Raw genomic sequence first — 13,809 nt, 5'->3', positions numbered from 1 at the left:
AGAAACTTGGAAAGGGTTATCTTAATTTTCCTCCACTGACTGCCAGCTTTTGTCCCTTTAATTCTGAGAAGCCTTATGAAGAAGGTTTATCTTCTTATAAACCTTCTCTTGTGGATCATGTTGTAAATATTTAATTCAGAAAAGAAAGACCTCACTGATGGGTTTGCTTTCCTTTCTAGAAAACGGAGGAAGGTTCCAAGCCAAAAGGTGATGAAAAACATACAAAAAAAGAAAAAAATACCAGTTAAAGTTGACAGGATCAGGTAAGTGGGGTGTGTGCTGTACATAAAGACCCTCCCTTTGCCTTTCCATAGCCTGTGTTTTGGGAAGAGAAACGAAGCCCACCTCTTTGCATGCAAAATTAGCACATTACAACTTTTAGTAAAATGTCCTCCATTAGTATTACCATAAATACCCACACAGGGCAGGATGGGGAGACGTATTCTTTAGAGTTTGGTGGAAATGGCAGGAATTTTAGAATACAGGCACAGGAAAAGATGGGCCACTGATACCTGTCTCAGTATCGGAAAGTAAGCTGCTGTGTTTCTTTCCAATGTATGGTGAATGAAGAAATCCAAAAAATGAAGGAATCTCTGAGATCCATCTTGACAGAGAGGTCCTTATCTAACTCTTCAGAGAGGAGATGCCTTACTCTAAGCCACAAAAGCACACTACTGCTTGCTACTGACCAAAGCCTACAAGAAATGAAAATATAGGTTAAATCAAGTTCAGCTCTTACCATAATCCATTTTTATTTCATACTGAGACATACTAAGTTAACTGCAAGATTTTTCTTAAAATTTCTTTCTTTCTTTCTTTCTTTCTTTCTTTCTTTCTTTCTTTCTTTCCTTTCCTTTCCTTTCTTTCCTTCCTTCCTTCCTTCCTTCCTTCCTTCCTTCCTTCCTTCCTTCCTTTCTTTTTCTGTATTTTAGGGAAGGGTCTATAGGGTGTTCAGGGTCTCACTACTGGATTGAACTTGTAGGGATTCTGCTGTTTATAGCCTCCCAAGAGCTGGGATTACAGGTGCACCACCATGCCCAGTCTCAATCACCATCTAAGCACGCCCTGGGAGCGGGACTGGCACGGCAGGGGCCGGGCTGGCACTTTCTTAAGTTAAACAAAAATTCTTGTTATCAATTGTCTTAGTACTCTTCTCTCGTTGCTGGGACTAATACCCGACACTCAAAATGAAGGAAGGAAAGGTTTATTTAGCTCACAGTTACTGGAGGGTTCAGTCCATACTCAGCTGGCGCCAAGGCAGAGCAGCACAGAGCAGAGGGCAACCTTTCATGGTGGCGGCAAAGAGCGAGAGCGCAAGGGAGGGGTAGCAGCAGCTCCAGCAGCTGGCTTCTCTTCCCTCCTTACATTGTAATGCAAATTACCTGCCCCAGGGCAGGGGCAGCAGCCACACCCACAGTAGTCAATCACAAACTCCAGAAGCCACCCCAAGACTGCATGAGGCTTTGGGGGGACACCTAGACACAAACCAGAACATCAATATATTCATTTCTTCACATAGCGTTGTTGTCTGTATACAGTGCTTTTGCTAAGTAGCATATTTACTGTGCTTATAACCATGAAAATCGCATATCAAATGATTCACTGGATTTCTTTTTTTCCTTTGAAATTTTCAAGGTGCCTGCACATAAAATCTTTAGCTGGTGGATGGTGACTTTCGAAGAACAAAAGGCACTGGCAACAGAAGAGTTTTTCTGGGTTCCAAACAGTGATACTTGTTAAGTCTTTTGATGTCATAGACATTGATTGGTTATTCTGCTCCAGAACAAGGAGGAATTTATCTGGTTTACCTGTGCTACTGTACTGAATATTGATAAACTGAATTTTTAAGAATTGCCTTCAGTTGGGAATGGAAGCTTTATATTTGTAAGAAATATATTTGATAAAGTTTACTAAAGCAACACCAAAAAAATAGAGAAAAAAACATTGCAAACTTTTGCACATTCTACACACAGTGCCTATAAATCTCAGTAGTATTTTCAGTTTGCACTTAGTTTTTTTGTTTTTTAGTGTTTGGAAAACAGTGCTCTAAACATTTGTCAATGTTCTGATTTCCTATTGCCCTCTTTCCTCCTGAGCTTTTGAACTATATTTGATGTTTCTTTGGGTTTACGTTTATAAGTCAAATATAAGATATTGTACGTCGGGCACATATCTCCTCTTTGGCTGCTAATAATAAATTAATAATAGATAACCTGGACAACCCAGGAAGCACCAGTCTCCTCCTTAGTTTGTTTCTTCTTTGCCAGGGACAAGCATGTCTGCGTACTCAGACGAGACATACCCAGACTTGGAAAAGTCACAAGAACAAAACGATAGGCCAGCAACCTAGCAAGTTTCAAAAACAAGACAGTTTAATTCTTCGGATCTGCATATGTCTTGGTTTAGTGTGGTATTAAGCTCTGTTTTCTATTCTCTATGTAAAACCTAACAGCTCATTTGCTTTGAGCCATTTGCCACACTGGTTTTCACACTGTTTATCTGACTTTATAGAAGTTGTTTACCAAATAAACTTACACAAAATTCGCCCCTCCCCAGCAGTTTAAGAAGTAGTCTCTGATGTCCAACAATTCGGACAGGCTTTTCAGATCTTTATGAATAAATAGTTTATGAGCATTGTGCTGGTATCATTGATGGGATTTTGATAAATAATTAATTTCATCTTCATTTCCTGGCAGTGAATGAAGGAAAGGATATGAGGGACATAGGATAAGAGATTTCAGAAGTTTAGGTTTCCAGACAGCACAGCCTTCTTAGTAGTAAGGTAAGGATTTTGTTGGGCCTGTACTAACTTCAGTAAACTTAAGCATATCACCAATACTGTCTGAAGGGGACAAGTAAAAATAGTAACATGGCTCATAACTGATGTCAGTGTTCATTGCCACTCCCTGAGACTGCTCTCTGCAGGTTTGGCACAACCCTACGAGCCTTCACCCTCCACCTAGTGAAGTTTCCACCCTGCTCAATAAATAGTATAGTTGTTCCTTCTTTTTATGAGTTAAAAAAGTAAAAAGACTGAAATGTTTGACATTGATGATGTTTCCAAAGCTATGATTGCAGAAGTACTAATTTCCATGCACAGAGAAAAGTATTTTTAAATGACTTACTGGAATCTAGAGATCTGAGACTGCCTGTAAATGTTTAAGGGATATGAGAAGGCCTCCTTTTGTGCCGGTGAGATAGCTCAGTGGCCTAAAGTGCCTGCTTAGGCAAGCTCAGGCAGGTGCAGAGACCATGTTCATCCCGGCACCACATGCTGTGCCAGCCCTGCCCCCCCAGGAGGGCTGAGCGGCCACCAGAACAAAACAAAACAAAAAACTTCCTTTTACGAAAAATATCTTCAGGGTGGGTATTTGCTAGTAGCTCATAGCGCAAGCAAGCTGTGGATCTAAGGGAGCCCTTTTATCCTTATCCATCTAATAAGGAGAAAGTATTTGTAAATATCTGCTTAAAAGTAAACAAGTGTTTATTATCAAAAGGGTTTCTGCCCATTGTGGTGGCAAATCACATCTGCATAGAAAATGGGCTTTTCAGAAGCAAAGAAGATCGATTCCTCAAGTGACCAAACCGAAAGTCAGTATTTTTGTTTCATTGATCAAGATATAAAATACAATTAAAGCAAAGTATTTTACATTACAATCTCGGCTGTGTGTTTTTTGAAGAAGTAAACTAGTCTGGGTAAGACATCACAAGCAATTTGTCTTTATTTTCATTTCTCAAACCATCAGCCATGCACTAGGCATAAAAACGGAACAGTATAGAAGCCAGTCTATCCCACAGCATTAGAGCAACTCATTTTTACATTTTTTATGTCATATTTTTTTTGTCTTGAAATCATGTGTCCATTTAGAAATTCCTATGTAAGACTTCAATTCAAAAATAGTAGACTGCGTTGTCTTTACTTGGGCTATTAGAAGCAAATATTTTGTTTCAAAATATATTATCACCCATTGGTGACCACAGTTATATACTGGCAATAAGTGCCAATAGTAAGTTCTTAAGAAATTTTTAAAAATGGGCCAGGGGAAGAGCTAAGAGAGAAGACATCATTCCCCTACCAAGCGCTCCAGTATGACTTTAAGTGGAAAGTGTTTCCTGTGGGCATAAAGACACTATTTTTCCAGAAGAGCCAAACCCCTGGGACTCTCCACTGCCCACTATCGAGCAGGCGAGGAAACCTGATGGTTTGGGCTCCACGAGTCAGCATCTGGACATGAAGCAAGGAAGAGAGGGCAGATAGCACATGTGGATGGTTGACAGCACATGCGGCGCGGACGGCACGTGTGGGCGGATGGCGCTCGACGGCACGTGGGGAGGGCGGACGACACGTGGGGAGGGTGGATGGCACGCATGGTGGGCGGGTGGCAAGTGTGGAGAGCTCCAGGTAGCTGCCTCCCTTATTAGCTACTCATCTAGGCATTCCATGTTCTCTTCGCTAGTCGGCTTTCTAAGGGCATTGATGAAACGTGTGAATGACAGACATACAGGTCTTGAGGTTTCTGAACACTGCTGGCTTCAAGGGTACAACAACAAGTGAGAAGAATGAAGCGCTTTCCCCTTCCGTGGTGGACAGCCCACTGGTGTATGTGCGCTGCAGGGCAGCAGTCCCTCGATGAGAACAGAGGCTTTCCACAGAAAGGGTCAATGACAGAGTTGAAGGGAAGAGCAGTGTCTTCAGCTGGAGCCCCCCAAACATCTCTAGTTTGAAAATACATACATTCAAGATAATTTGGGCGATTTGGATCCTGAGAACTTAGCACGAAACAGCTGTTTACAGCAGCTCAGGCTTTTCACGTTGTAGCCACACTCTGATTTTATCAAAATTCTTATCCATCCAACGGATGTTTTCCTCTATGGTTTCAATAGTTTGCTGGACGCAGCGGAGCTGAGAGCCATTTTCTTCCAAAGTGTGGAAGAATCCTTTTACCTTGGAAGGAGAAAATGGATTTTTTTAAAAAATTAATTTTATCACACTAAGGAAATGTTACTAAGGCTAGTTAAAAGAAAACTGAAGGCAAAATTCTAGAATTTGTCAAAGTTCTCTACAGAAAGCAGCGCCAGGTGTCTGGATACGATTATGTACACATAAGCTTGATCTATACGAAATGAGTTCATGGCTCACAATAGCAGGTTTTTGCATTTTTCTCTGCAGCTCTTTTATTTATTCACATTTGCCAGACTTTAAAAGGCTACACTGTTTACCATTTTTAAATTAAGGTTTAATTGAGTGTGTCTATGTAACATGCACTCGGTTCTATACACACAGATGAGAACTTCCTTTTTTTCAAAACATGATATCTGAAAAGCAAAATGTGCACTGCATCTTCTTTGCCAACCAAAACAATTTCAACCCCATAAGCGCAGCCTTGCTCCCTGGGCCTCACATCATGTGTTATTATAGAAACGCTGTAGGGGATGGGGTTCTTAGCAAGTTCTGGTGGTAAGACCCCAAACCTTGCCAAATTTTTTATCCTAATTCACAATCCATGTATTGTTCTCTTCAGATAAAATTGACAAGTTCTCCATGGTTTTCAAGAGATAAGAGACTGTTGGCAGTCTCCTCAGAAATGTCTTTGTTCTTTTTTCTTTTTTCTTCTCTGTATACTCACACCTCTTACGCTCACATGAGGGCCACGCTAACTGTGCCACAGCACTGAGGATTATACTATTTTGTTTCACCTTACAGGGTTCTTAACCTTTTCCCCCAACTTTTCACAGCATTAGTCCATCAATTTGATTTTGTAGTCAGGAAAGAAGTGTGTGCCAAAATGTATTATTTATTCAGCATGGATTCCAGAGAGCTAATTCCTTAAAAATCCATGTCATAATACCATTTTATGAGGTTAGGAGGAGGAGGTGAGGTGAAAGTGGGCTTTAGAAGGATCAAATTCCAGTTTTAAATGATTCAGAGTTGTTTTATATTACATTTAACACAAATCCTCAAATTGCTGACGGCATGGCCTGTGCTGGAGGACCCGGAATACGCCTCCTCCTCCCTGCCCCACCTTGTATTCAGTTTACCTTCCTGAACCTGAGATTAATTCCCTATCAATTCAAAATCACTTCGGGCCCTTGGACCATCAATAATTCAGACCATGTTGCTAATTTTACTAATGGTCAAAATATTTCATTAATTCTTGAGCCCATCAAGACAACACCACTGAAAAGCAGACCTTCTACCCACCAGCTCTAGGACCTTTTCCTGACCCAAAACTGTCTCTTCTGTCCTCACCTACTTCAGAAATGCAGCACCTGAATTATGTGACTGATTCCAACAGGCCTCTCTGAGGGAGTTTCATGTGCAAGGGGAAAGAAGCAGTTTAGCACAAGAGGGAAGTCTGCTTTTGTAGTGTACCTGTATAGTTCATGTCTGTTCTTTCTGACAACATACTAATTTCTCATTTTGGCTTGATTGCTATTAAGCTTTTTTATTAAATCTAGGGTACTACCTCAATAATTATCACCAAATTCCTTCACATAGTTATCTGCTGTTCATTACAGTGTTTTTTGGTTTTTTTTTTTTTTTTTTTTCTTTTTTGGTATTTTTAGGGAAGGGTCTACAGGGTGTTCAGGGTCTCACTACTAGATCGGACTCATAGTGATTCTCCTGTTTACAGCCTCCCAGGAGCTGGGATTACAGGTGCGTGCCACCACACCCAGTCTCAATAGCCTGCTCAGCACGGCCTGGGGCCAGGCCCGGCACACCAGGCCAGGAGATCGAACCCCCAGCCCCTGTACCTGCTTGCAGGTGCTTTAATCCGCTGAGCTATTTGGCTGGCCCTAATTTTTCATGTTAACATTTTATTGATGGATTTTATGAGACGCAGAGGAATGTGTCTGAAAGTAGATGTGCAGGAAAAGGAAAAAGATCAGACCACAGACTTAGAGTCAGGAATGTGGGCTCCACACCTGCCTCTCTCACAACCACTGGGTGGCCAACTTCAGTTGCGTGTACCTTCAGAGCTCACTGTTCACACCTTTCAGCAAGGACTAATCATCTCAAGTTATTTTTTAATGGCAGAACAAGGGACCCTTACTATCTCCAAGAAGAGGTCTGGTTTCCACCAGTTTATCTGCAACTGACTTTTGTTTATATCTCAGTAGCATGGAATCCCCAAGTAAATTGATGAAATCCACTTCTAAGTCATCTCACTTTTAAGAATTTGGTCTTCAGGCTTAAGCTTAAAGGAAAAATTGTACTTTCTCTCTTTACCTCCGCAAGTCGTGCTCTGGTGGAGAATTGGCTTGTTGTACCCGTCACCATGAGGGCTATGGCAGACGATCCAAGTTCAAACCTTGAAATGGAAATTGTCCAAATTTGTTGTCAAATACTGATGCAGTCAACATGTATTAAGTGCCTCAGCTGTGATGGCATTTAGCTAAAAACTGATTAAGCATGAAAGAATATAAAACATAATCACTGTCTTCCATTGGGTTAAGATCTGGTTGTAAAATATGTTACATGCCCAGCAGTGGAACAAATCATTAAGAAAGGTCAGTAGAGGAGTACTGTAAGACCTAGATAAAAGCAGAAGATGCAGGAGTGCTAGGAAGAGTAGGACTGACCTAGAGAGAGGAGGGCTTCACATGAGCCGGCAGGGGTGGATGGAGCCCCAGAGGAATGGACAACATTACCATCTGCCTCATTAGCACCGACTTAGGGCTCCCCTCTTAATAGAAGTTCCAAGTACCTCTACTTGCCACCTTCAATCAGAACACTTCTTTAGACTGTTACTATTCTTTTATAAACATCAGCATTAAAACATGACACGTTTACAGAACTTACCCAATCCCAGCATATTTTGGGCACTACTTACTTTTGTACAAGTTTATTCCAGTTTTCCCTCAGAAACTGCCAGGCCAATGAATATCCCACTGGGTTTCTGCCAATGATTGTAAGAATATATGGAAACTCCTGGGTTTTTATTATATCTCCCTTAAAACTCTGATCTAGTAACCTATAATGAAGACAAGAGCCATTACCAGTGAATAGGTGATGAAAAGTTATAAAGAGTACAGTAAAATAACTTGTAAGAGAAAAAACCCAGGCTGCCAGTAATGAAGGCCAAGTAGGTAAGTTGGTAACCAGAGTCCTGACAGACCCAGGATAGCTACATGATAGTAAAAACTAACAGTAAAATGGCATTTATAATACCTATTCTTGTTTATTCCCTAATTTGCTCAAAAGAATAGTTAATAGAGCTTTAGTAAATATATCAAGCGTATTATTGCTTCAAAGATACACAATATAAATGTCTTTAAGCATTTTCCCTGACACCTGGCCCTCCCTAATGATTTGCTATTCTGATTAGAAGTGTGCCTACTCGCATAAATGTTCCAAGCGTAATAGGCCATTTCTGGCCCCGGAACAAAAATAGACACCAGAATGATGAGATCTAATTTAATTTCCCTTGGCCTCATCAACATGAATGAATGACTCACCACTGAAGCTTTTCCTTATTTTGGCTGAGGCAGAGGGCATATTCAATTTCTCCTTTCTCAGTACTGGATAAAGAAGACTGATATTTATTAAAAAGAAAATCCCATCCGTCCGTGTCCTGGGCCCCCACAGCAAACACTGCCGAGGTCACATCCACCGGCAGGCTGTGGGAAAGAGCAAACCCATCAGTATCTGAGAGGCAGAAGGTACACTCAGAGCCCAGTGGTGTCCCATTACGAGCTGGTGAGCTGGGCCCACACTCAAAGAGGCATGCCTGGGACACGAAAACTACTGCATTCCTTCAGTGGAAAGAGGGGACGAAAATATGTCAAATTAGATTTTAAGTAGCCTTCTTAAAACCTTAATGTGAAAGGTCACTCATAAATACTAACCTTTTTAAAGCCAGCCAGACAGCTCAGGGGACTAAAGCACCTGCTTAGGCAGAGCGCAGCAGCCGGCTGGGGTTCAATCCCTGATGTGCCCTGCCAGCCCTGCCCGCAGGGTACACTGAGACTACGATTGAGACTGGGTAGGGTGGAGCACGCCTGTAATCCCAGAGCTTGGGGGCTGAAAAACAGGAAGGATCACTACGAGTCCAATCTATGTAGTGAGACCCTGTAGACCTTGTACTAAATACATAAAACAAAAAAACATTTCTAACATTTCAATAATGTGGCTCACTCCATTGGTGCTCACCTTTCAAGTAAAATGAAAAAAATCCAAACGGCTCAAAATCTCCTCCAGGAACAGAAGACAGAAGTGTAGTAAATCACTGTGAGCATTTCTTTTAAGTGGAAGCCTGTGGGTTTTGGGAGTACATGTGTCTTTCATGGTGCTTAAGCTCCAAACACGAAATGACTGAAGCATTGTGGGAGCAGATTTCTGGACACAGGAAGCCAGCCCTACCTTGCTTTACAGTGCTCAAGACACTGGAGAGGCAGCAAGGTTTTGTGGCTGCCACTCAGAATGGGAGTTTCTGTGTTCCAGGGCTGACTCCCTTACTAGCATTTCTTAAAACAGAGTTCACGGATACATAGATTAAAAAAGCAATTCATTTTCCTCAATAACTGAAGCAGGGAAGACTTGTTTATAACTTTTGTGTGTGTGTGGGTGTATTTTTTTTAACAGTGGTTAATATCAATAATAGAAAACAGGAAAGACACCCTTACATCAACAAATGAGGAGCTTGGGATATAGCTCAGTGGGACAAGCGCCTGCTTGGCAAGCGCAAGGTCCTGCGTTCCATCCCCGGTACCAAAACAAAATAAAATGAGTTCTTCAGTAGGGACTGACCTCATGTTGCCATTGGATTCCTTCCACTTCCTAAAGTAGCCTTCTGCCCTCTGCACACAGGGCTGATAATTGCGCACACAGGCCAGCAGGAGGAGCTGACTCCGGAGCATGCGCTCTGAGACCGAGCCTTCGTCTGTCCAGGTCTGCTTATCAATGAGGTTCCTCAGCAGCCTGATGAGGAAGGCCTGAGGGGGTAGACCAGGGGACAGTGACAGGTGTCATGAGTGTTGTCACAGCTCATTTTGTGTTTATTAGAGCCAGTACTCAACTCAGATGATGGCAACTAACTTTTAAAACTTAACCCAATTCTTCTTTTAAAGTGTGCAGGCCTTTTTAATTATAAAACAGGTCAGAACAAGACATAGGGATTTAGTATTTGCATACCAATCTTTGGTGAAGACAGCCTATCCTGGCTGAACTTAAAATGAGGCTGAACAGCCATGCTTGAGCTCAAAGTAACAGTTGCATGACAATTTTAAAAACAAGTTGTGCAAAAACTTTATGACATTTTGCAAAAATAACAAGTTTGTGCCTCTTAAAGTACCATAAAATGATCTCAGAAAAATCTTAATGCTGGTGATCATACTAGAGAAGTAAAATGAAAGAAAAGGAAGGAGATTAAAAGTCCATGAAAATTAAGTACAGAATTTAGCACTGCCATTCTATGTTAGTGATAGACAAAGTAGAATTCTGTTAATTAATCCAAACATTAAATGTGTATTTGTTTTTCCCATATACATACACACATAATACACAATGGTAAACACTTTTTTTTCATATACAAGAAAAGCAAAGTTCTATAACTATCCTAAGCACATTCTGGCTTTTACCTTGAATTGAGTTTCCACTTCAACCATATCTCTCTTCTCCATTAACCTGTATATAGGGATCAGCTCTTTCACCCCTTGGAACACAGGCATGGTTTCAGTTTCGTGTTTCAAGTACAGTGTGAGATCCAAGGCTTTTTCAATAGATAGCTTTCCGATGCTGACCAAAAGACACCATGATTACTTGTAATATTCAAAGAAAATCCAGTAAGTCAACTTTTTGCTGCAAAATACATTGCATCAGTCTTCCATCAAAACAATGACTTTACATTAGTGTCCTTTCCCATTAAACCTAACATCTGGCAAGATTCCATGGGGAAAGAACGCAAGGACATCAGTCCTCCAGGACACACTGGGTTGTGTGCAGAACTCCTGGGTAACAGGAGTTCACGGGCCTTCAGGAAGCCCTGTGGGAAAACCTGCATTCAGCAAATGTATGGTCCCTGGAGGACCCCATCTTCTCTGTTTCAAAAAGACACTGAATACACACAGAAACCCTTCACAATAGAGGGTTAATATTAAAAGCCTCAGTGGGAGGGTAGGTACTTATATAAAAAAAGTAGAACCCTCTAAGATTCAAGCAGAAATAGGCTCCACAGAGGAATTTTTTCAGCAGGAAAAAAAAAAAAAAAAAAAAAAAAAAAAAAAAAAAAAAAAAACAGATACACACTTAACTTCTTGCTCTGTGCTTTTTGCCACATCAGGAAGGGATAGTCTAGTATTAGAAGTACCAGAAAGACCTCAATATTCAGGGCAGAAGTACATAGGGATGAGAATTATAAAGCTGCCCTTAGGACTTCTATTATGCCTAAAGATCAAAAAGCGTGAATTTTAGGTGTGGAAAGATTTCCTTAAAATCACTGTTATGGAAGGGGGACAAAAGACACTGTTCACTCTATTCTCAGATACACAAAGATCACTGGATGGGGCCAAATTTGATGAACTGTGTAATCCATTAAAATGCTGTGAAGTTTGAGCATGTAGAGGGCTGTTTTTGTTATTTGGTTGACTGGTTTGGTTTGTTGGCATTTGTTTTAAATCTCTCCTTTAATCCAAGAGATGTAACAAACATCTGGGTCTAGATTACTTAGTTTTCTTTCAAGATGTTTGTAGTCCCAGCATAGGTGAAAACTGATCCAATGTGGTAGGGCCAAAAACTCCTTAGGACAAGGCTTGAGGCACAGGGCCTCACCAGGATGCTGTCTCCTGGATTTTACAGGTATCTTGATCTGATCTAAATTGGGAATGAGGAAGATTAACATACAGATTATGCATTTCAAGTCACCTAGCTGTCACAGACAAGAGGCTAATCCCAAGGTAAAAGCAAACGACTGTGAGAAGAATTTAGGGACAATACCTTTCAACTGCTTATTAGCAACAGTCAATCAGTTTCATCTTAGGAAACCAAGACGTTGAAAGGTAACAGCTGCTTTCAAAAGTAAGCCACAACTTTGTGCTGCTTGCTTTACCTGACAAGCTGAAAGGCATTGTTAATGAGACTAGCCCGATCGTTACTGCTGATCGCTGTGTGCGTCGTTTTTAAGAGGCCAGTCAAAGCATCCCATCCATCATGCTCGTAGTGCACGATGTAATAGCCGTTCATGCCCACGTTAAATTTGATCCACTCCACTGCTTCTGGGAGGATGAGCACATCTAGAGCAAATAACATAAATCATAGCTCCTTGTACTCTCAACTCAGGAAAGTTTTCCTGATCTGAGGCTGGACAGAGAAACCAGAGAAGAGTTTAATGCTGAACAAATTAAATTCACTTTTATCTTTTAGAAACCAGACAATGGTAACCCAATAGACAAGACTCAACACTAGTCTTGGATACCAATTTTATGAGCTTTATATATCTATGGAAAGAATGCGACCACATTTCTGGCCATACATATGATGTACCCTGGTAATATTAACAAAACAGTGAGCGTTTTCATTGGTAATCCCTTGTTTTTAGCACTTTAAATTAATGGTCCTAATTTCTATCTAGCATTCTAGTTTAAAAGTAGGCAAAATTTTCAACCTAATCCCTTCTCTTTACCTGGATAAATAGCAAAAGACATTTAGTATTTAAATTCTATGTTATCTCCACACTTCTTTGAATTAAACCAGCTATTTTCACAATAAATTACCTGTCTTTGTTTTTAGCAAAAATCTCTGGACCGAGTCTGATTTGCTGGTAATGAATGTCAGTGGAACATGCCATAGGTACCTGAAAGAAAGGAGGGATGGATTTTCATTTTCTGATTTATTGAACAAGTAGCTATGGCTAGTTTAGAAGAGGATGGGATTGAAACTATTACAGCCAATGTCTCCAAACGTATTCCATTTTCTAGCTCGGGTACTACGCATCCATTCTGAATTCCTTGAGTAGTATTAGGAATTTAAATTCAAGGAAATGGTCAACAGAGACCTAACTTAAATCAGCGACCACCAGTAACTGTATAAACTGGCATCTTGTACCTCCTAACAAATATACTGGGAAGCACACAGCATCACCTCTGTGGAATTCCCACCTGCAAAGCACAACCTGAACCTGGTCATGAAGAAAGAGCAGAAAACATACATTGAAGTCATGATCCTTTAAAATAACTGGCTTTTACTCTTCGAAAATGTGAAAACAATGAAAAGGAAGACTGAAAAAAATTGCTTCAGACCAAAAAAAAAAAAAAAAAAACAGCAAAATGATGGGAAAATTGAGCCTCTGTTCAAGTAGAGATTGTTTTCTGTTTTCATTTAAAAGATATTTTTTAGGATAACTGGAATGAGTGAACAGAGATTATAGGTCAAATAATCCTAGTGTGTCAAGTTTATGTCCTAATTTTGGAAATTGGACTGTGACTATATAAGTGAACATTCTAAGGGTGTCTTGTCTCCAACTAACTCACTCTTATACAATTAAAAAATGTGTGTGTGTATGTGTGTGTGTGTGTGTACATGACAGAGAAATAGAGAGAGAGAGAGAGAGAGAGAGAGAGAGAGAGAGAGAGACATCAACCAAATGTGATCAAAAGTTATCTCACATCTGGATAAAACATATATGGAAATTCTTTGGATTATTCTCACAACTTTTCCATAGGCCTGAAATTATTTCAAGATGAAACAAATGCTTTTGCATCATGACTATCCCGGGCCAATCAAGTTGCAGCATCTCATTTTAACAATGTCCTACTGTGGCATTAGGGTCACAGCTTCAGGTTCTAAGTCAGGTTCCCAAGTTTGCCTCCCGA

At 40.6% G+C, this 13,809-nt stretch overlaps 2 protein-coding genes across 10 annotated transcripts in view; one reads left to right on the top strand and one right to left on the bottom strand.

The window, feature by feature from the left end:
* Cast (calpastatin) overlaps positions 1-2,238 on the top strand; it is a 106,662-nt gene extending 104,424 nt beyond the window's left edge. For all 6 annotated transcript variants that reach the window (XM_023708486.1, XM_023708488.1, XM_023708489.1 and 3 more), the window contains 2 exons: positions 180-263; positions 1,636-2,238. In XM_023708486.1, the coding sequence (XP_023564254.1) occupies positions 180-248 (69 nt within the window). In that variant the 3' untranslated portion in view covers positions 249-263; positions 1,636-2,238. The remainder of the gene's footprint in view (positions 1-179; positions 264-1,635) is intronic.
* Positions 2,239-3,704: 1,466 nt separating this feature from the next.
* Positions 3,705-13,809, bottom strand: part of Erap1 (endoplasmic reticulum aminopeptidase 1) — a 33,284-nt gene continuing 23,179 nt past the window's right edge. For all 4 annotated transcript variants that reach the window (XM_023708465.1, XM_004625426.2, XM_023708476.1 and 1 more), the window contains exons 12-19: positions 12,712-12,791; positions 12,048-12,231; positions 10,582-10,738; positions 9,752-9,936; positions 8,461-8,622; positions 7,836-7,976; positions 7,232-7,313; positions 3,705-4,945 (exon numbers count right to left, since the gene is read on the bottom strand). In XM_023708465.1, the coding sequence (XP_023564233.1) occupies positions 4,790-4,945; positions 7,232-7,313; positions 7,836-7,976; positions 8,461-8,622; positions 9,752-9,936; positions 10,582-10,738; positions 12,048-12,231; positions 12,712-12,791 (1,147 nt within the window). In that variant the 3' untranslated portion in view covers positions 3,705-4,789. The remainder of the gene's footprint in view (positions 4,946-7,231; positions 7,314-7,835; positions 7,977-8,460; positions 8,623-9,751; positions 9,937-10,581; positions 10,739-12,047; positions 12,232-12,711; positions 12,792-13,809) is intronic.

Source organism: Octodon degus, unplaced genomic scaffold, assembly GCF_000260255.1.
Source record: "Octodon degus isolate 3935 unplaced genomic scaffold, OctDeg1.0 scaffold00009, whole genome shotgun sequence".
Classification (NCBI taxonomy): Eukaryota; Metazoa; Chordata; class Mammalia; order Rodentia; family Octodontidae; genus Octodon; species Octodon degus.
The sequence above is the reverse complement of the archived record's forward strand: the minus strand, read 5'-3'. Positions and strand labels throughout refer to the sequence as shown.